The sequence below is a fragment of the Physella acuta genome, unplaced genomic scaffold (assembly GCF_028476545.2).
Source record: "Physella acuta isolate Inbredline_101_S28 unplaced genomic scaffold, ASM2847654v3 ptg000802l, whole genome shotgun sequence".
Taxonomy (NCBI): Eukaryota; Metazoa; Mollusca; class Gastropoda; family Physidae; genus Physella; species Physella acuta.
In genome coordinates, this window is record NW_026732320.1 from 106,795 (window position 1) to 129,673 (window position 22,879).

At 35.7% G+C, this 22,879-nt stretch overlaps 2 protein-coding genes across 4 annotated transcripts in view; one reads left to right on the top strand and one right to left on the bottom strand.

Moving 5' to 3' along the window:
• The window catches only part of LOC131951162 (putative zinc finger protein 730), a 48,873-nt gene extending 43,349 nt beyond the window's left edge, over window positions 1-5,524 (top strand). For both annotated transcript variants that reach the window (XM_059313482.1, XM_059313481.1), the window contains exon 2: window positions 3,258-5,524. In XM_059313482.1, the coding sequence (XP_059169465.1) occupies window positions 3,290-4,954 (1,665 nt within the window). In that variant the 5' untranslated portion in view covers window positions 3,258-3,289 and the 3' untranslated portion in view covers window positions 4,955-5,524. The remainder of the gene's footprint in view (window positions 1-3,257) is intronic.
• The window catches only part of LOC131951159 (zinc finger protein 728), a 154,235-nt gene that overhangs the window by 55,827 nt on the left and 75,529 nt on the right, over window positions 1-22,879 (bottom strand). The window lies entirely within an intron of this gene.

A 22,879-nucleotide genomic window follows, 5' to 3' on the forward strand; every position in this document is an offset into this window, starting at 1 on the left:
CGGCTACCAATACTTAGGCTATGAATATTATTATTAATAATAATATATAATATTATGGCCTAAATGCCAAATAGACACCAGTGAGTTGACGAAAAATTGACGAAAATCCTTCCGTAATGTTGTTGACATGGAATACAAATGTGCTTTTTTAGTTTTAGGACCATAAAAATCATAAAAGATAGGCTAAAATTTTATAAAAAACTTAAGCCTAAAATGAATTCAGAAATTTAATATTTTTGAAGCAATGCTATACAAGTTGCAGATCCAGAGAACTTGAAAATAATGTGTTGAGTTTAAGGCTACATTTCTATTTATTTTCATCAAGCCTAAGTTATAACCTGATGTTTCACTTTCGTAAGACAAACATTGATTGGCTGTTCAGGAACTCCGTGATCGATTTCTGACAGCCCCACTTTATAGTTTTTTTGTTTACAAAACTTTGCAGATCAAGTTTTTAAATAACAATGCAAATTTAAACAACATGAGTTTTTCTTTTTTTAGCTTACAATGTGTGCAATAAAATTTATGGTGGCCTATCAAATAGCAGGATGCCATTGTTTAGGTCGCCATTACACATGAAAACCAAATTGTTTTTTCTTTTTTTAAATTTTTATTTAGTTACAGAAAATATTAAAAACATCAGATACATCCAATCTTTAGTTAAGTCGAAAAAAACCCAGACAGGCAGGATTATTTACATTATTTGTCAACACAACACCATATTAAATGAACACACTGATTAAGTCTGATTAAGAGAATTAAATAATTTCTTTAAGTAATTTGTATTACTTTTAGGCGATAAAATTGTATACATTTCATAGCGTACGTCCCCATAAGTAGATCTATAGATCTAAATAAAATTTGAATGAAATAGTTCATTTCTTTATATTCTAAAATTGGAGGATGATGCAAATTAGTTTTGAACTGTTTTGTGTTCTTTCCAAAGTTTAAAAATGTCACATGTGAAGTCATTGTTTATTTCATTCTTTTCACAAAAATAAATGCTTTTATGGTTGCATTATTAAAATTGCGTTTCTACATTCGAATATGCCTTAAATTGTATTTCCATTCTTTAAATAAAATTTAGATAATACATTAAATACATTAAATACATTTATAACATCCAGTATATATTATTTTCAACAAAAGCCAGTATCTTCAAGTTCTCCCTATTTAGCTGAACATTCTGATCACAATCGCCAAAAAAACTTGCGGACAGAGAGAGAGAGAGCGAGAAGTGCGAAAATGGACTTTTATATATTAGGATTAATATAGATCTAGAGGTAATCTATCATTTTAAGTGCGTAAAATCCTCCGAGGCTGGTAATGTGAAAAAAAAAAAAACTTGCGGACAGAGAGAGAGAGAGAGAGCGAGAAGTGCGAAAATGGACTTTTATATATTAGGATTAATATAGATCTAGAGGTAATCTATCATTTTAAGTGCGTAAAATCCTCCGAGGCTGGTAATGTGAAAAAAATTGCCTCATTGTTAAGACTTTAATAGATGTATATTATGATATATTTTTGTCAAATATAGATAACTGAATAATAAAGCAATGGCTAAATATATCAATATAGATCAGAAATTAACTTTAAACACCAGTGTTTGCGAGCAAGATTTGCTATATATACAGCGGCCACCTGTATATTAGAGTGGTTTCCCCTGAATCTCTAATTATAATTTAGCCAAAAAATTTAAACAAGATGATTGCTAAAATAAATGAGCTTGGTTGCATTGGATGTAAACATTGCTAGATCTAGTCTTTATTTATTACTGAAAAGTTTTAATACATTTATTTAAAAACAGTTACATGAAACTTTGAAACATTTATGTAGCTTTCAAAACTTAAATCCTCCTAAAAATGTGAAATCATAAATTTAATAAGTCAACTTTTTTTCACATTACTAGTCTTGATTGATTTTACGTACCTTTAACAATAGATTACCATTAAATATAGACATTTTAGAAATTTTACACTTCCCAGTAAAAAAAATTTGGTATAGACTATTATAGAGTACTATAGAGATCTAGATCTAGAAAACTAGATCCTAGTCTATACATCTAGAGTTTGTTTCATGACATTTTGATTTAATAGGCCTATAGATCTAGTTAGAAATTCAAATTAGGGTCAGGGCGTAGGCATATGGACTATGGTAGGTACTAGATCTAGGTAGGGTAAGGATTTCTGTCACATTACTAAATGAAAATAATTACTATATCTAGTACTAGCTGTGGCCTATTTTAAAATAATTTTTAGTACCTAAAACTAAAATTGATAGTTATTTTTATTATTAGATTAGAATCTACCTTTAAATATGTAAATATAGGTTTTTAGGTAGGTAATAGACTTATAGATTTACAATATTTTATAACAAAGATCCAAAAATATTCAAAATATACTTTTTTTAGGCCTATTAATATTATTAATTAATATTAATGCTTCTTTATCAACTCATAGCCCTTCTTGAAAATCTCATCAAGGCGTATTAATTTAAAATTATAAAATAACAGGACTATTAATAATTAACTAGACTTACCTGGTCATCCCTTGGATAACTGTAGGTTTTGGGGGTCATCCATAACATTACGTCTGTCATTTATCATCATAAAATAACCAGACCCCACATTCAAAAAGACGTTTTTTATCTTTTAAAACACCGATTTCAGCTGAGCATAGGTCTGACCACACTAACCTTTCATATATGATATCACAGGTGACCTATCCAACTCTACTTCAGTGTCCCACCAAGTCTCAGACAACATGTTTTTATTGTTTAAATAAAAACAATTCTCGTCGAGCATTTCTCTGACAACACTATGCCTTCATATGCTTAGGACAAAGAAACAGATGAACTTTACTTCATCTGCCCTGTATCCCGCCAAGTTCAGATAGTCAAATTTATCATTAACATCTAAAAAAAAAAATTGAAAAAAAAATTATGAAGTATGAAAATTACATTTTTGAGTATTTTATCTCTAAACCATATGAGTTTGTGGGCATTAAGCTTTCCATTGGTACTAAATTTATGGATCTAGCTTTATTAGGAGAAGAGGAATTTTTTTCTTCTATTTAATAAAGGTTGAACTAAAAGAGCAAGGGTCTAAGGTCTCTTAGATCTGTATGAATTCTAAAAAAAAAAATTAAGCAAGTGTAAAGTTAAAACATAAATATTTAAACATTTTTATAAATGCAATCAATATATTTTCAAATACTATTTTTAATTTGGTTTTCTAATCAAGATTGTTTTTATTTCAGTTTTTTCTGCAATAATTCATGAATCTAAAGCTATGGAAAACACAAAGGACAATAATGGTATAGTTTGGGAGAGTTCAAATATGGTTAAACAGGAATTGAGTGATGAAATCATAACATTTATGGACATTAAATCAGATGAAATATCAGCTATTTCAAGTTCAGAAGGAGTACAAACAAATATATCAACACTCTTTTCAAATTCTGAAGATATAAAGCAAAATGTATCAACACAATTTTCAACTGTTAAAGACAAATACTTGGAGGAAACAATGCAACCTTTAGCTTTAGAAGATAAAAATCTTGATAAAACTAAGCCTTTGTTTAATTTAGAAGAGATGAAACAAGATAACCCAACATCATTTTCATCTTCTGAAGACATGAAACCAAATCTATCAACAGCATTTTCAATTTTTGAAGATATAAAACCTGAGATATTAACAATTTCATCTTTGGAAAGGGAACAACAAAATGGTTTCAAAGCACAGCAACAACTTTCTTCCCCACCAGATTCAACTGATTTTAAAGAAAATTTAGCAGTTTTAAAATCAAATCTTCAGAATGAATTAAAAGAACTCAAGTTATTGCATACAAAGTTGATTGATAATCTCCCAACAGAATATCTGATTAGCAATAAGGGACTGAAGACATACAATTGTGATATGTGTTGTCAAAGATTTTTCCATTTTGATCATGTTAAACAACACATAAACATTCACACAAGGGTGAATCCATATGGTCATGATTTTCATCAGCAAGAAGTTGTTAAGATCAGTCATGTTGAACAAATTAACAAAATAAACCTAGAACAGGTATACAACAAGTCTAGTTTGTCTAAAAAGTTCACTACAAAGTCTAGTTTATCCACACACACAAATATTCATTCTGGAATTAATAAGCCATATGAATGCTATGTGTGTCATAAAAAATATCATATTAAAAATCATTTAGCAAACCATATAAAGATACATTTAGGAGAAAGACCATATGAATGTGATGTGTGCCATAAAAAATTTAGTCAGAAAGGTCATTTATCAGAACATACAAATATTCATTTGCCAGAGAGACCATATGAATGTGATGTGTGTCACAAAAAATTTAATCATAAAAGTGATTTATCAAAACATAAAAGTATTCATTTACCTGAGAGACCATATTATGAATGTGATGTGTGTCATAAAAAATTTAGTCGAAAAAGTACTCTATCTACACATAAAAATATACATTTACCAGAGAGACCACATAAATGTGATGTTTGTTATATAAGTTTTGCCCTTAAATCTAGATTATCTAGACATAAAAATATTCATTTACCAGAAAGACCATATGAATGTGATGTGTGCCATAAAAAATTTAGTCAGAAAGGTCATTTATCAGAACATAAAAATATTCATTTACCAGAGAGACCATATGAATGTGATGTGTGTCACAAAAAATTTAATCATCAAAGTCATTTATCTAGACATAAAAATATTCATTTACCTGAGAGACCATATTATGAATGTGATGTGTGTTATAAAAAATTTAGTCGAAAAAGTACTCTATCTACACATAAAAATATACATTTACCAGAGAGACTATATGAATGTTATGTGTGTTATAAAAAATTTAATCATAAAGGTGATTTATTAGAGCATAAAAATATTCATATACCAGAGAGACCATATAAATTTGACATTTATCACAAACGTTTCCTCTAAATCTAGTTTATCTATGCACACAAATTTTTACTCAGGATTGAATGTGTTGTTGGTCATTAAATTCTCTTTCACAAAGATCTTTAATTATCTATATATAAAATTATTACTTTTTTTTACTAATACCACATTTTGTAGGCTGAAAACACACCATTAATGTTTGTCATACAAGATATACTACTCTTCATAGTATTAGTTGTCATACAAAGTATTACTAATGATTAATATGCTATCTAGACATTTCACACAATGGAAAGAAAACTACATGGAAAGAATGGATGTCATGAATCTCCATAGCACATTTATTATCTTGTACAAGGTGTTATGGCTAGCATTATTTCGTTTTTTTTTGGAAATATGATGGCTAAATTCTTATCCTTTATATTACCCATATAACAACACTAACCACTAATAAACAGCAACATTTTAAATGTACAATTATAATGTGACTCATTGAAGTAATATTAACTCTATATTTTTCTTTATTGAATATATTCCATTTTATGTAATTCAAAATTTTGTATAAATAATTATATAACCCATTAAGTAAATCATAATTATGATAATTGAATTGATCAACAAAATGTATTAATTAATGTAGCAAAAAATGATTACATTTTTAAGACATAAGATACAATTTATTATTATGATTATTATTGACTTTTAATTTATCTTTTTTTTTAAAAGACATAATAAATATTTTCAGCTATTAATTAATCAGAAAGCGTTTATTCCATTTTGTTAGGGTTAGTATAATTGGATTGGCTGTAATGATATACGAGCCGGCCCGCGGCATAACATACGCCTCTATTATTTGTTGTTTTTTCTACTTTTCAGTAATTCTTAATTTGTGAATTCGACAGTACCAACGCTGACACTGAAAATATTTCTTTAAAACACTATAAGTAGCTCGTTAAGGACCATAATCCCCCCCCCTTCCGCCACCCCCCCCCCCCAACGTTTAAAATCGTTTCAAACTAAATTATCTGCCCCTAATAGCCGTCACTAAACCCGACTCCACGAAGGTAAACAGCGTGAACCACAGCTCACTAAGACTATGTAGGGGTGGGGATGGTAGGGGGCGCGTTTATAGCTTGTTTTCTAGCGTCTCCCAGAAGAGAATTATATATATAGATAGATCTAGATCAATCTATATATACACACACACACACATATATATATATATATATATATATATATATATATATATATATATATATATATATAAATGAATGTATTTGTTTTTTTTTGTTGATTTGTCTTTATGGCATTACTACACCTTTCACCTATCGCCATCACACTTTGGGGAGTTGCTGAATCGGGTTCTTTCTGTTTTGAATGGGGGGGGGGGGGGGGGGGATGGAGATTCAATTTCACAAGGGCGGCGCACCGGCAAGGTTCGATGCGATTTGTCTCTATAATACGGTATATAAAAAGTTTGATGCGGTTAGACACCGTTCATCCTAGTGCCACAACACTTTGGGGAGTTAAACTGCAACAGGCGCAGCTCACTAAATTAAATCAGGCGCAAAGGCCTACTTTCGTGCGATGTTATCATTATCATGCGTTTCATTTCAAGTTGATGTTCAGTGTAGTACTGTGTTATGGCTGCCTCCAGAACTGAGGCATCACATGCGGTAAGCTGAATTATTCCACCAATAAACAATTGACTGGTCGAAATTTAAAATAAAGGATTAGCATTTTATGTACAGTTACGTCAGTACTTTCATCAACTATAAGCGTGTGGAACGATGCTACTCGAAGTTCTGTCAGTATGTTCTTTACAACCACCTCGTTGATTGCTTGAACAAAGTCAAAGGCGTAATTCTTACTTCGCCAACTGTCTGATATAGAAACATACTTCGCCATGTGGTTATGAATCAGTTGTTCCGACAGCATCGAGGCGTTCATCCTAATGGCGAGAAGAACATTATCAATTAGGATTCGAACTTGATCCGCGTTTGAACGCCGACGCTCATTTTGTTCAATTCGTTCTTCTCGCTCAGTGTTTGTTTCACCCAGTAGACGTTTAAGGCTAGTCCCATTTAAGCAACATTTTCTACGTGAACACGAGACAGTAAATGACGTTTACAGTAGTCAAGTTTCCATGACTTCCAACGCTTTCCCATGACAAATTCGTTGTCTCTGTTGGTTTTGTTACAAATACTAGCAGCACAGAACTTACACTTCAGTCCAATCTCATCGGAATTTTCATAGATGCTTCCTTATTCAACTGAAACATTTTTTAAATCTGGCGTATTGGTTGTTACTTTAACTTAGAGCCATTCCAGTTTAAACGAATTTCTCGCTTTTATTTTTTGCTGCATTGTTTTACCGCTTGTTACACACATTTTTCTTTTCAACATTTTCAAATAGCACAGAGAAGTAAACTTTTATTCCTTATATACCAAACCAGTTTGTAAACACTGAAACAGTTCTATCCAGGTGCACGTAATGATCCCAATAATTGGATATATAGTATATAAATCCTTAAACCAAACAGAGCAAAAACACATCCACCTTTAGTAACGTAGAATTTGCATCTGACTTGGGTAAATCGTCAAAGTATCAAGGAGGTGTGTGGGGGTTGGAAGATGGGGGAGGGCAGTGGCAATAAAAAAAACATTGCATGGTCAGCTAGTAGCCGCAATCCATTTCAGGTATTAGGTGTCAGCTACGGTCAGTTTTGGGGTAAACCATTAAATCAAGCAGAGGAAGTGTCACCCAGACATCACATCGGAACCCGCCCCGATCAATTTAGAGTGAAGTCATTAACTAGACCTGTGGTATGACAACCGAGGTCACTCCCTCCCCCCAGTCAATAAAACCTGTGTTTTCTGTTTATGCCCCAAAACACAAAGACTGTTCGTTTAACAAAACAGGCACTAAAAATGTAGCTTAATTCAAGCCACTGGCCCCAAATTTTCTAGTGAATTAGGCTAGCCCGACGTTCTGATAATCTGTGCGCGGCATCAGAAAATGTCTGCGCGGCATATTTGTAAGTGCTGCGCGGCTGCGCAGCCGCGCAGTTTACAGGGAACACTGCACCCCCGCCCCCCCCCAACCCCTGTCGGAAAAAATCCTGGAAGAAACACTGAGCAAAGGAAGAGGAAAGGAGAGAAAGAATGAGAATCTGCCTTGACGCTTTACGTATTCTCTGCTTCCCTTGCTCAGTGTTTCTTCCAGAATTTGCGGGGGGGGGGGGGGGGGGGGGGGGCGGACTAATTTTCCGGGGTCAGGCACTGTTAAAAGTATATATTTTATATATATTTTTCTGGGGGGGGGGGGGAGAGATGACTGGAAGAAACACTGCCCTTGATGTTGCCACATTCCCGATGAATTATAAGATGAATTCTTGGATTTGCGGAGTGATTCCGCGTCAGATGAAAAATTGTTCACGCAATTTTGGTGTAGTATGCAGCTGTCCAATCCAAACGTGAAATTGATTTCCCTTTGAGTTTTAGTTTCTTGTGTTCCTGCATATATTTGCGAGAATAGATTTTCAAAAATTCTCCAATTAAAAATAAAACAAAGAAATCAATAAGGTTGGCGTTAACAGAAACTCAACCGCGAATGTTGAGGCTAGTTAATAGCATGCAATTTTACTCATCGTATTAAAACAGTTATCAAGAATAATTCATATTTAAAGTCTACTGGAAAATTTTATTTAAGTGCTTATAAATTTCCTTACTAATTTCGATTTTTTAATTCAATGGGGGTCGCGGGTCACTTACTTTTTATAAAAGGGGGTAGCCACTTGAAAAAGTTTATAGTAGTCTATAATTGAGGAGTCCACTTGCAAAACCTGCTAAGTACACTTTTTGAAGAAAATAAGTTACTCCTAAAACCTTCTCAATTAAGTGGCAATTAAAGTAGTATACTAATTTTTGTTCAAAAAGGTATACATAAAAATAAATTATATAACAGTAAAATATCAAAAGTCCTAAGAATAGTTAACAAAAAAAGAACTTAAAAGTCAATTTCTTCGAAATCAACCAAAAGTGACTTAGCAGGTTTTGAAAGTGGACTCCTCAATTTATGTTCTACTTTTTAGTGCATTATTACATAAAAGCTTGTTATTAAAACGTTTTTTATGAATTTTTTTTTCAGTACTTTACATGTTTTATTTACAATAGAGTTACATGACTAAAAACCATTGCGCGCCTAGCGCAGCCATTGAACGTGATGGCGCAGCTATTGAACGTGATGACGCGTGTGGTGTGGTTGGATAGACATGCCTGCTAATTCGGTCCAAATTTTAATTAATTCATAAAAAATTAATTAGGCATCCAATTAAGTCAAATTTAATTTCAGATTGCATTGTCTTCATGTCTTGACCCACGTGCCAAGTGTGAATCGTATCGGTCAAGTAGAAGTTTCCGAATTTTCACTCCGGCGTTTCGGTCTAGACAGACTGACGACTGACGACAAAGGAAGTGAGTTAAATAAAAGCTTTATTATCTAAAATTTCGGTCGAAATTTATACATATACTAGCGTACCCGTCCCCCGCGCGTTGCCGCGGGGTAGAAGTAAGTTTGACGAAATGTATTAGGATTTCAGCAACGCGTTACCAATTATATGTTCTAAGACGCGTGACCGTCTTTTCTAAAAGTGAGTTATTTAAATGTAAACAATGCCTGCGCTTAAATCATAAATATCGGGACACGGGTTTACCTACACTACCGCATGTAAACATTGAGTGTACATTAATCACTCACCGAAATAATGTTAGAACACACTTCGGTGACCGCCCATGTGTCAGAGACGCACAGGGGCGCTCTCAGGGCCCCCACCCCCACGATTAGACTACCGCATAGGCGCGGCGTACGACCCCTGGCTCCTTAAACTAACAGGCGCCATCGTCTAAATAGCATCCTATTAATAATGATGCAGATTTCGTCATTCGCTAAAGTGACACAAATGAACAGGATTTTTTTCTTTAACACGTAAAAAAGTATTTAACGTGTTTTAAACATCAGTGTGACTGATGCAATATGCTAGCGTTACTAATGGTCTATTATTAGATGCTCGATCTCAATTTCTGACTGGCTTGTCTAATAGTAGATGCTTATTGCATCATTCGCAAAGTGACGAAACTCTACAGTAGGCTCCTCATATTCAAAAAGTTATTTTTTTCATCTTTGGCAAGGTGACGAAACTGCACTGAAGGATTTCCTCGCGTTACAAAGTTATTTTTAGAAGCGTGTTGTAGTTTTACCACTGAATATTATAGTACCCCTTTCTCGCAATGCGGGAAGCTCGATTAACGGATGCTAAGTGCCAACATAGTCGCTCTAAAACTCTAGGCGCCAAACCGTTTATTGACGAAAGTTGTACCCTATATGACGCCGCCCACAAGAAACGTTAGTTTTCTTTTTCGCAGAAATATTCTCGGGAGTATTCTCATCTACTCCCTAAAGTTTCATGGCACTCGGATGAACCGCATCCGAGTTTTATTTTTTATATACCGTGTATAGAGAAAAAAAATCGCTCCCCCCCCGGAGGGCGCCGCCCTTGCAATATTAAACAATATATTTTTTTTGCAGAACCCTACTAAACATCTCCCCAAAGTTTCATGGTACACGGATGAACGGTGTGAAACTGAAATAGACTTTTATATTTATAAACCGTATATAGAGAAAAAATCGCAGCCTCCCGTGGCGCCGCCCTTGCGAAATTTAAAAAGGATTTTTTTTACCGAACCCTTCTTTGAATTGTTCTAATTAACTCCCCCAAAGTCTCATGGCTATCGGATAACGGTGTCACACTAATGTGAGCGGGTGAATGGATTATTTATTTTGTATTAATATATTTGTTGCGAATCTGCGAGTGCATGGTGGTCCTATGGGGATCAGACACGGGGTCCCCTTCCGTCCGAAGCGGACAGTATAAATTAACCGGTCGGACGATTTTCTCCCTCTTTTTGACCCACGGCGAGATGTAGGTCGGGTCAGGTTTCTGCGTGGGCGCACCTCACGCGTGGAGGTATTTGTTTTTTTATACTTTATCTTTATGTGATTTGTATGAATGCGACTGTCGATGTTTCTCGTTTTCTTTCATTTTCGTCTAAAACGAGATAGTGAGCATCGGCATGTCTGGTATGCACGTGGTGTGTTATTTTGAATTAAAATGTATTTTTTCTAAACCCGTGGCGTGTGTTTCGGACCACGTGGTTTAGGCCAGTGTGTTTAGGAGTGTTTCCTAAACTAGTGTGACTGCGTGTGTGCATTTACTTGATTGTTTTATGATGTGTTATTGACTAGGATTGGATTAGTCAATAGTTAGTTGTTTTAGACAGTAATTAGATTAGTATATTTTAGTTGCCTCGAGTTTTAGGTTGTTTAAAATTAATGTGTGTGCTGTTTCGTGCAATGTCATGTTGAGTATCGCTTGCTTTGTGTCTGCCTTCATTGGGGCCTTAGCGGAGTGTGTTAACTTTAATGTTATCAATATGGATATTGTTTATGTAGACCAATGGCTTCGGGCTTCCTTGTGTAGGAAAGATTGGTTCTACAATGAATTTGTTTACACGTTATTTTTAAGTTGCTAGTTCTTCTTTAGACAGTGGTTAGTTGTTTTTGAGGATTGCTTTTAGAATTGTATAGTAAGGATTAGTTTTACTCGAGGCTTTAGCTAGATAAAAGTAGTAGGTAGCATTTTGAACTTGTGTATATATTTATGTATATATCTGCCATTACCATGCATTTTTCTTATGTTTTCCTTTTCTTTTTTCTCTTCCCCCCCCCCTTCCAGTGAGGTTGCTTGGGCAACTTGGCTGGGTGTTTTGTTATATATGAATTGTTTTGTTTGATGTAAAATGTTTGTTGTGTACGTATTGTTTTCTACGTAATGTGTTGTACGTAAGGTATTGTACGTAGTGGTTTTACGTAGTGTTTTGTTTGGTGTGGACTTTTGGATGTCGAGAATGGATGAAGGGAGGTTTCTGTGTGTCAGGGCCTGGACCATCCTAGACATCATAAGTCGGCGCAACACCAGCAAATGGTCAAACGTAAAGTTTTGTTTGATGTAAAAAGTTTGTTTCGTTTGGTTCTGTTTTGTGTCAGTTTTATCTATTCTTTTTTTATAACTTTTGGTTCCATGCAATAAATTTTATTAAATTGTTAAAAGTTTTTGTTTTATTTTAGTAGCTTATTATTTAGACTAAGGTTAGGGTTTAACCACTGTGGGTTCTACCACGGTTGCACTGACCGGACAGATTAGTTAGTTAAGCCTAGAAGGGTAGATTGTAGGTATCCCCCCCTAGCAGGGCTTACAAATTGGTAGCACGAGTGGGGTCAAGGCGTTAGTCTAGTTAAATTTTTGTTTTTTTGCTAGGGCTAGTGTAGCTTAGATAAATTTTTGTTTCTTGATAGGCCCTTTATGGAACCATATGTGTTTAGTTTTTGTTTAGTGTAGGAGTTGTTTGTTGTTTAAACACCCAGTCAGGTTGGCGGAGAGACGTGCCTCGACGAGCCTTCAGTGTGCGTGGCTGGACAAGGCACGGTGTGTGGCACTGGACCTGGCGTGTGATGAAGATGGCGGCCTCGTGTGGTCTAGACTGGACAACACACACGGGCGTGGCGCGGATCTGGTGTGTACGGCAGACCGGTGGAACAACGAGAGGCCTATGACGTCAATTCCTTGACCCACAAAGAGGGCTACTGGACACCCGCCCCACAGGTGTGTCGAAGCGGAGGCACGATCATTGGGGGCGGGTAACAGTCGGAGAGCCAGTGGGGCAAGGCGGGTGCGTCAACACCTGGCCCAACCAAGCGGACGCTCCCCACCAACGAGAGGCCAGTGACGTCAATTCCTTGACCCACAAAGAGGGCTACTGGACACCCGCCCCACAGGTGTGTCGAAGCGGAGGCACGATCGTTGGGGGCGGGTAACAGTCGGAGAGCCAGTGGTGAAAGGCGGTGGCGTCATATCTGAACCAATTTTACCGGTGGTCTGACGCTGAGGCCAGAACTAGAACACGGTGTGTTGTGTAGTGGACGGGATGGACAGGCAACGTGTGCCATTAGTAGCGGGCGGGTCTAGCCTGACCCTTGCCCTTCCGGATGAACGACCGACAGGACTAGTACTCAGTGAAGGGACCACTATCTTGGTGCCTTGAGTTTTTTTTAGGAAGCACAGAGACGCAAGATTAATGTTATTGTACATTGTTTTTTTGCATTCAAGCTTATAGGCTTGGTGTGAGAGATGGGTGCATGTTTTATTTTAAGATTGTTATATGCATTTTGTCTTACAGGGTCTGTAAGATTTTAAAAAGGGGTGAATGTGAGCGGGTGAATGGATTATTTATTTTGTATTAATATATTTGTTGCGAATCTGCGAGTGCATGGTGGTCCTATGGGGATCAGACACGGGGTCCCCTTCCGTCCGAAGCGGACAGTATAAATTAACCGGTCGGACGATTTTCTCCCTCTTTTTGACCCACGGCGAGATGTAGGTCGGGTCAGGTTTCTGCGTGGGCGCACCTCACGCGTGGAGGTATTTGTTTTTTTATACTTTATCTTTATGTGATTTGTATGAATGCGACTGTCGATGTTTCTCGTTTTCTTTCATTTTCGTCTAAAACGAGATAGTGAGCATCGGCATGTCTGGTATGCACGTGGTGTGTTATTTTGAATTAAAATGTATTTTTTCTAAACCCGTGGCGTGTGTTTCGGACCACGTGGTTTAGGCCAGTGTGTTTAGGAGTGTTTCCTAAACTAGTGTGACTGCGTGTGTGCATTTACTTGATTGTTTTATGATGTGTTATTGACTAGGATTGGATTAGTCAATAGTTAGTTGTTTTAGACAGTAATTAGATTAGTATATTTTAGTTGCCTCGAGTTTTAGGTTGTTTAAAATTAATGTGTGTGCTGTTTCGTGCAATGTCATGTTGAGTATCGCTTGCTTTGTGTCTGCCTTCATTGGGGCCTTAGCGGAGTGTGTTAACTTTAATGTTATCAATATGGATATTGTTTATGTAGACCAATGGCTTCGGGCTTCCTTGTGTAGGAAAGATTGGTTCTACAATGAATTTGTTTACACGTTATTTTTAAGTTGCTAGTTCTTCTTTAGACAGTGGTTAGTTGTTTTTGAGGATTGCTTTTAGAATTGTATAGTAAGGATTAGTTTTACTCGAGGCTTTAGCTAGATAAAAGTAGTAGGTAGCATTTTGAACTTGTGTATATATTTATGTATATATCTGCCATTACCATGCATTTTTCTTATGTTTTCCTTTTCTTTTTTCTCTTCCCCCCCCCCTTCCAGTGAGGTTGCTTGGGCAACTTGGCTGGGTGTTTTGTTATATATGAATTGTTTTGTTTGATGTAAAATGTTTGTTGTGTACGTATTGTTTTCTACGTAATGTGTTGTACGTAAGGTATTGTACGTAGTGGTTTTACGTAGTGTTTTGTTTGGTGTGGACTTTTGGATGTCGAGAATGGATGAAGGGAGGTTTCTGTGTGTCAGGGCCTGGACCATCCTAGACATCATAAGTCGGCGCAACACCAGCAAATGGTCAAACGTAAAGTTTTGTTTGATGTAAAAAGTTTGTTTCGTTTGGTTCTGTTTTGTGTCAGTTTTATCTATTCTTTTTTTATAACTTTTGGTTCCATGCAATAAATTTTATTAAATTGTTAAAAGTTTTTGTTTTATTTTAGTAGCTTATTATTTAGACTAAGGTTAGGGTTTAACCACTGTGGGTTCTACCACGGTTGCACTGACCGGACAGATTAGTTAGTTAAGCCTAGAAGGGTAGATTGTAGGTATCCCCCCCTAGCAGGGCTTACACTAAAATCGACTTTTATTTTTATATACCGTATATAGAGAAAAATCGCACCCTCCCGTGGCGCCGCCCTTGCGAAATTAAAGATGATTTTTTACAGAACCCTTTCCTAGAGTTTTATAATGAACTCCCCAAAGTTTCATGCCTATCGGATGAACGGTGTCACTGCGATTCACTTTTATTATTTTTATATACCGTATATAGAGAAAAATTGCACCCTCCCGTGGCGCCGCCCTTGCGAAATTAAAAATGATTTTTTACAGAACCCTTCCCTAGAGTTTTATAATGAACTTCCCAAAGTTTCATGCCTATCGGATGAACGGTGTCACTGCAATTCACTTTTATTATTTTTATATACCGTATATAGAGGACAATCGCACCCTCCCGTGGCGGCGCCCTTGCGAAATTAAGAATTATTTTTTTAACAGAACACTTTCCTAGAGTGTTCTTATCAACTCCCTAAAGTCTCATGGCTATCGGGTAAACGCTGTCAAACCAAAATCTACTTTTATTTTTATATATCTTATAAAAAAAAAAACAACAAATTTTGCCCTGCCGGGGCGCTACCCCTGCGAATTTGAAAATGTTTTTTAATGCAGAAACCTCCCCAGGAATATTCTAAACATATTCCCAAAGTTTCATGGCGATAGTGTGAACGGTGTCACTGTAATTCACTTTTATCATTTTTATATACCGTATATAGAGAAAAATCGCACCCTCCCGTGGCGCCGCCCTTGCGATATTAAAAATGATTTTTGTACAGAACCCTTCCCTAGAGTGTTCTTATCTACTCCCCAAAGTTTCATGCCTATCGGATGAACGATGCCAAACCAAAATAGACTTTTATTTTTATATACCGTATATAGAGAAAAACAAATCGCGCCCTGCCGGGGCGCCACCCCTGCGAATTTGAATTTTTTTTTCGCAGAAGCCTCCCCAGGAATATTCTCAACAACTTCCCAAAGTGTCACGGCGATGTGATGAGAGGTGTAGTAATGCATAAAGGACAAACACACAAACACACAAACACACAGACATACATTGCTTTATATATATATATATATATATATATATATATATATATATATATATATATATATATATATATATATATAATATATATATATAATATAGGCCTATATATATATATATATATATATATATATATATATATATATATATATATATATATATATATATATATATATATATATAATATAGGTCTAGGCATATATATATATATATATATATATAATATATATAATTTATAGATCTAGGCATATATATATATATATATATATATATATATATATATATATATATATATATATGTATATATATATATATATACTAAAACTCAAGTTTGTTTACATGTTAGTATTTTTTTTTTGTCTGTTTGGTTACAGGAGAGAATCTGCACTATGTGTACAGCTGTAAAATAGTATTTAGGTAGAGAACAATGTTCTTTTTGACCAAACTGTTAATCACAAATTAATTTAAAGACAATAATTAATTTATTGATAGGCCTATATTCATTGGTAGATTATCCACTTTAATTATAAAACTTCAGAACAATGACATTACTTTTAGTGACGTAACATGATTTATTTACTTTTTATAACAATAATGGCGGCTTCCATACAAAATTTTGTTGCCCACTCAAAAGTATGAAGCATTATACAGCTACTTTTCTGTCGGCTATAGCATTAACGATATGTCTGTTTGCTATTTTTTTTAGGTTCAACTTTCAGCATTTCTTTTAATTTGAGTGAACAATAAATTTCTCTAGATCTAGAATCTACACATCAGCTGTCTAAGGAAGGAAAAGTAATAGATTTAGAATCTAGGTAAAACCAAAATAAATTAGTTAAAAATAAATACCATTATAAAATCAGAATAAATTAATGAGTTTCTTTATTAAACTGTTTTAGTCCTTAAATATTCTATATAAATCTTTGCTTTTTAGTTTCAAGCATCATCTTATTCAATAATACAAGGGATTTATTTATGCTATCTAGGCTCTACATCTAGAACTATGGAAAGACTTGACTAGACTTAATGAGTTTCTATACTAAACTATTTCAGACTTTAATTATTTTTATTATTTTATATACATCTTTGTTTGTTTAGCTATGAAATTGGCTAATTTGGGATAAATTTAATTTGAAATAATACTAGGGCCTATTCGCGTAAATCAGGTTTCTTACGCAGACTCAAAGTATTGATATAGAACACATTTTTTTTCAATTTTTTACTTTCTCGTATATATGAAGTATAGAGGAATTCTTGTAATCATGCAAAAAAAAAATCGAGGCATTATTACATTACACCTTTTACCTATCACCATCACACATTGGGGAGTTGATGAATAGGTTTCTGTGTGTGTGTGTGGAGGGGGGGGGTTCAATTTCACAAGAGCGGCGCACCGGTAAGGTTCGAAACGATTTTTCTCTACAATACGGTATATAAAAAGTCGGATGCGGTTTGATACCGTTCATCCGAGTGCCATAAAACTTTGGGGAGTTAATGAGAATATTTCTGACGAGGTTTCTTCGGAAAAAAAAAATTTAAGGGGGGGGGGGGGGCGACTATAGAATCACCAATTAAAGGAAAAAAACAAACCTGAAATGAAATAGCGAACATTCAACCAATAAGAAAAAACTTAAACTGTATAATTAATAGATCTAGAGCAGGGGTCGGCAACCTGCGGCTCGCGAGCCGCATGCGGCTCTTTGGATGTCAAGTTGCGGCTCTCCAGCTCCTTGCAAAAATATTATTATAGTTATATAATTTCAATTTTATTTCACATTCCCATATCTGGGAAGCGTGATCAATAAGGACGGGGGAGCAGACGTGGACATAAAATGTCGTATCAACAAGGATAGTTGTGCCTTCAACTTACTGCGCCCGATGTGCAGGTCCACGGCCCTGTCACTCCGGAGCAAAATTGGGATTTTCAACACAAATGTCAAAGCAGTGCTGCGCTATGGCTCGGAGACTTGGAGTGTTACGAAGACAAATACTGATAAGCTACAGGCATTCGTAAACAATGCTTACGACATATACTTAAAATAAGATGGCCAGACAAAATATCAAACAAAGACCTGTGGCAAACTTTAAAGCAACAGCCAATAGAGACAGATATCAAGGCCCGTAAATGGGGATGGATCGGACACACATTAAGAAAAGAAAAAAGAAAACATCGCAAAACATGCTTTGGACTGGAATCCCCAGGGAAAAAGGAGGGTGGGCCTGCCAAGAAAGACATGGAGAAGAACGGTTGAAGAAGAGGCGAAAACAGCTGGGCTCACATGGGAACAGATAAAGGGGGCGGCCCAAAAACGAGTCCGCTGGAGATGTGTGGTTACAGCCCTTTGCTCTCCAGGGGCCACAAAGGAATGATGATGATAATTTCAATTTTACTGGACGGTGGGGTACAAGTTTACCCTGCTGAGAGCCTTTGCATACTGATTTAACTGTTTTCTACCTTGTAAAACGTATATCTTAAGAAACCGTGACCGGAAAAACCGCTTTCCAGCTTTCTTAGATGGGGGGGGGGGGCGCTTTTTCGAAGGCTAAAATCGGAAAAATTCACACCGGATTAAGGAATAAATAACCGATATCACTCAGAAAAGAAACCCATTGAACTAAAGCGTGTTTTACGATTGTGTAACAAAAAAGAGTTAGTGACGTTTAAAAATCCGCTCTACCATTTTTGTCCAAGATGGTGGGGTGCCTTTTCACAAACAAAAAAACCGCAGGATTTATACTGGATCGGTTGCTAGATAACTCTTTTAACACTTAGAAAAGAAATCTATTGTATTAACACTTAATATACGATTTCACTTTTTTTCCCCACAGTTTTGCTAAGTAATAGCGGGAATAGTTCTTTGTACGATTCTTACGATTCTCTCAACTTGATCGTGATTGTAATATAGTGAGATTTGTGAAGCCAAGGGAATTCACTCTTCTTGTATTAGTATTATATTTATACTGTTATCTTGAGTGATGTCCCTTATATCTATATATATGGTTGTGTCTCGTGACTTCCGTCCTCTCTCTTACCATCATGTAGTTGAAGGCCAATAAACGTTTTATATACTATCACATGCTTCTATCGTCAATCTATTACATCTGGCGACGAGGATGGGATAATCCACTAGGAAGAGCACCTACTTACTCAAAAAGAGGTTTGCTAGAGCATATTGGCTAAGTATTTCTAGGATAATGGCGCTGTATGGCCAAATAAAAGAATTTGATTCGAATGATGAAACCATCCATGATTATCTAGATAGGTTAAGCTTTTACCTTGAAGCAAACAACGTGACGATAGAAGCCAAAAAGAGAGCTGTTTTGTTAACAGTAATAGGGCCTCAACAATTTAGACTATTAAAGGACTTATGCGCACCAGCTAGTCTAACTACTAAGAGCTTTAACGAGCTGAGCAAACTGCTAACAGACCACCATGCGCCTGTACCATCAAAGTTTCTATGTAGAGCTAGATTTGACGGTAGGACTCGTCAACCAAACGAGTCAATATCAGAATATGTTGCTGCTATACGTCATTTAAGTGAATTTTGTGAATTCGGAGACACGCTGTCTGACAGACTATGTGAAAAGTTTGTGACAGGTGTAAACAGTCCTGATGTTCAAAGAAAGTTGCTGCTCGAGTCAGATCTCACATTGGAAAAAGCAATACAACTTGCAACTTCATTCCAGCAGTCATCCGAGGCGGCGAGATCTCTAGCACCTTCAGAGATCCATGCAGTAAACAGCAGGTTAGTCAACAAACACCAACCCCATCAGAGCATTTCAACATGCTAAACAGCCTGCACGTTCAAATCCTAGATCTAAATCTAGTAATAATTATCAAAAATGTCATCGATGCAAAGGTCCCCATGCATCTCATCGATGCAAGTTCAAGTTAGCAACTTGTTATAAGTGCAGTAAGCAAGGTCACATTGCCAAGGCCTGCTTTGCAAAGTCTTCGTCTGTAGCTAAATCTAGCCAGTCAAGACAGTACCGCAACCAAGGGCAGTACTATGTTAACTCTCACCAAGACTACCTAACTCAACCAATGAACCACTCTACCTGTGAAAATGCTCAAACTGATTCGCAGCCGGATTTCAACCTGTTCTCTGTGAAATCAATAAGTCATGCTCCCATCAATATACCAGTTAATATCAACGGTAAGAGCATCAGCTTCCAACTTGACACTGGAGCATCTCTAACAGTCATCACAAAGAAGGACTTTGACGCTGTCACAGGAGGATCAGTGCCTCTACAACCATGTCACAAGTGTCTAACAACATACACTGGTGACAATGTTCCGGTAATAGGAGAGTGTATGGTTCATGTAAGTCATAATGGTCAAAGTGTTAAACTTCCTCTTCTTGTGGTTGAAGGAAATGGACCACCATTACTAGGTAGGAACTGGTTAGTTGATCTTAAGTTAAATTGGGAGAGTATATTTTCAGTAATCAATGCAAGAGAATCTAGCCTTACTTCAATAGATAAAGTTATATCTGAAAATGAAAGTGTTTTTAGTAATCCAGGATTACTAAATGATAGAACAGTGAAGATAAGCATTAAAGACACAAATCCAAGATACTGCAAAGCTAGAGTTCCACCTTATGCAATGAGGGATAAAATTGAAAATGAGCTAAGTAGATTGGAATCTAATGGCATCATAAAGAAGGTAGACTATTCCGATTGGGCAACGCCCATTGTACCAGTGTTAAAGAAGGACGGTTCTGTAAGAATTTGTGGAGACTATAAAGCTACACTGAATAAGCAAATAGAGCTAAATAGGTATCCTATTCCTAACATTGAGGAAATTTCTTTGAATTTGGCAGGAGGAGACAAATTCACTGAATTAGACTTTAGTCATGCTTACACTCAACTAGAACTGCATCCAGATCCAAAAGTCTATACGACAATAAACACACATAAAGGACTCTACCAATATGAAAGATTATGTTTTGGTATATCATCTAGCCCTGGAATTTTCCAAGCTGTCATGGACAGTATTTTTAAGGATATTCCAAATGTTTGTGTTTACTTTGACAATGTGTACATAACTGGTAAGAATGACACTGAACATCTTGAAACACTTGATAAAGTCTTGAAAATAGTTGGTGAAAAAGGTTTAAAGATAAACAAAGATAAATGTCAATTCATGCTGACAGAAATTAGTTTTCTTGGTTATATTTTAAGCAAGCAAGGTTACAGACCTCAACCTGAGAAAACAAAAGCCATTAAAGAAGCACCCAAACCTGAAAATACCCAACAACTAAGAGCTTTTTTGGGCTTGATAAATTACTATGCAAAGTTCATAGGGAATCTATCTGGTAAACTATCACCACTGTACAAGCTGCTACAGAAAAATGCAACTTGGCACTGGGGTAAACAACAAGATGCTGCTTTTAATACAGCAAAAGAAGCTTTGTCTTCTGACACCTTACTAACTCACTATGACCCAGGGAAAAGACTTGTATTGACATGTGATGCTTCACCAGATGGTGTAGGAGCAGTCTTACCCCACATAGATGAAAAGGGTGACAGACCCATTGCTTTTGCCAGTAGATCTTTGAGCCAGGCTGAGAAAAATTATTCTCAGTTAGATAGGGAAGGCTTAGGCATCATTTTTGGTGTTAAGAAATTTCATAAGTTTCTGTTTGGTAGGAAGTTCACCATCTTTACAGATCATAAACCATTACTAGGTTTATTTGGAGAAAACAAACCCCTACCTTAGCATGCCTCACCAAGAATTCAAAGATGGGCTATTACACTAACTGCATACAATTATGAATTGAAACACAAACCTGGATCTGAGAATAGTGCAGATAGTCTTAGTAGATTACCTTTAAAAAACCAAAGCCTTGGCTATGTTCCAGAAGATGTATTTGTTCTCTTCACTATCATGGATAACTCCAATATAGATGTGAATGATGTAAAAAGAGAAACACAAAAAGATGAGTGCTTAATAAAAGTATATGAGTACTGTAAGAATGGTTGGCCTGAAGAGTCTGTGAATGATGACTTAAGGCCATATAAAATAAGAAAAATGGAATTAAGTCTAAAAGATCGAGAAGATGCAGTCCATTATCAGTCAGAGTTACCCAAACAAAGTATTTATAACTTAATAAATGATTATGGCGATATGGCAATTTCAAATGCTTTTAAAGAGAATACATTAGTAAGAAGGAATGTGATCATCAAACAACTTGCTAACATCATTAGCACTTACAGAAACTAAAAGGATAACATCAAAAGAAAAAAGATTTTTGCCATTTAATACACCCACTTCAAATACTGGATCACAGTTGCAAATTGATATGGTCCAGGATAGTACTTTTAAACAGTATTTTTGGTTACCAAAAAGCACTATCAGATTACCTGAAGAAATTGATCAAACAAAGAAATCTATGTCAGTTAAGGATCTGAATAATAGCATAATACTTTCAGATGCCAATTCAAAACAAAAAAAAAATAGTTCCATTAAATCATGACAAGACATCCATTGAAAGAGAATTTGCAGTTAATGATAATGTGTATCTAAGAAATTATGGGAGAAGGGAAAAATGGATACCAGGTCAAATTGTTCAATGTACAGGACCTGTGTCTTATAAAGTAAAAACAAATGATGGACTTATTGTCCGTAGACATGCAGACCAGTTAAAAATAACTTGTGCAGATAATAAGTGTGAATCTATCAATCCCACCAAATCTGAACAGTTCACAACAACTCAGTTTGTTCCACAACCAAGTTCTATTGATATGAGTGAACCAAGTGGTCTAGAGTCAGAAAATGTAAATTCTGGAATTAATGATTTAGATCCTAGATTTCCTGAGATAGAGAATCCAGATGGTCAGAATATTGAGTCACCAAATCAAAAGCCACTGAGAAGGTCAAACAGGACAATCAAAGTCCTAGATAAGTTAGACCTATGATTTTAAGGGTCAAAAGGACTTTGACATCATTGTTTTGTATTTTAATTATGTTGTAACATATTGTGCATTGTTTGTAAGGATGTAATCTACCATAATGTTCATGTTACAATATAATTGGTGATTTTAGGATACTGTAAATTGTTCTATTGAGAGATGTGTTGTGTTTACTAAGGGTAAAGGGATGTAATATAGT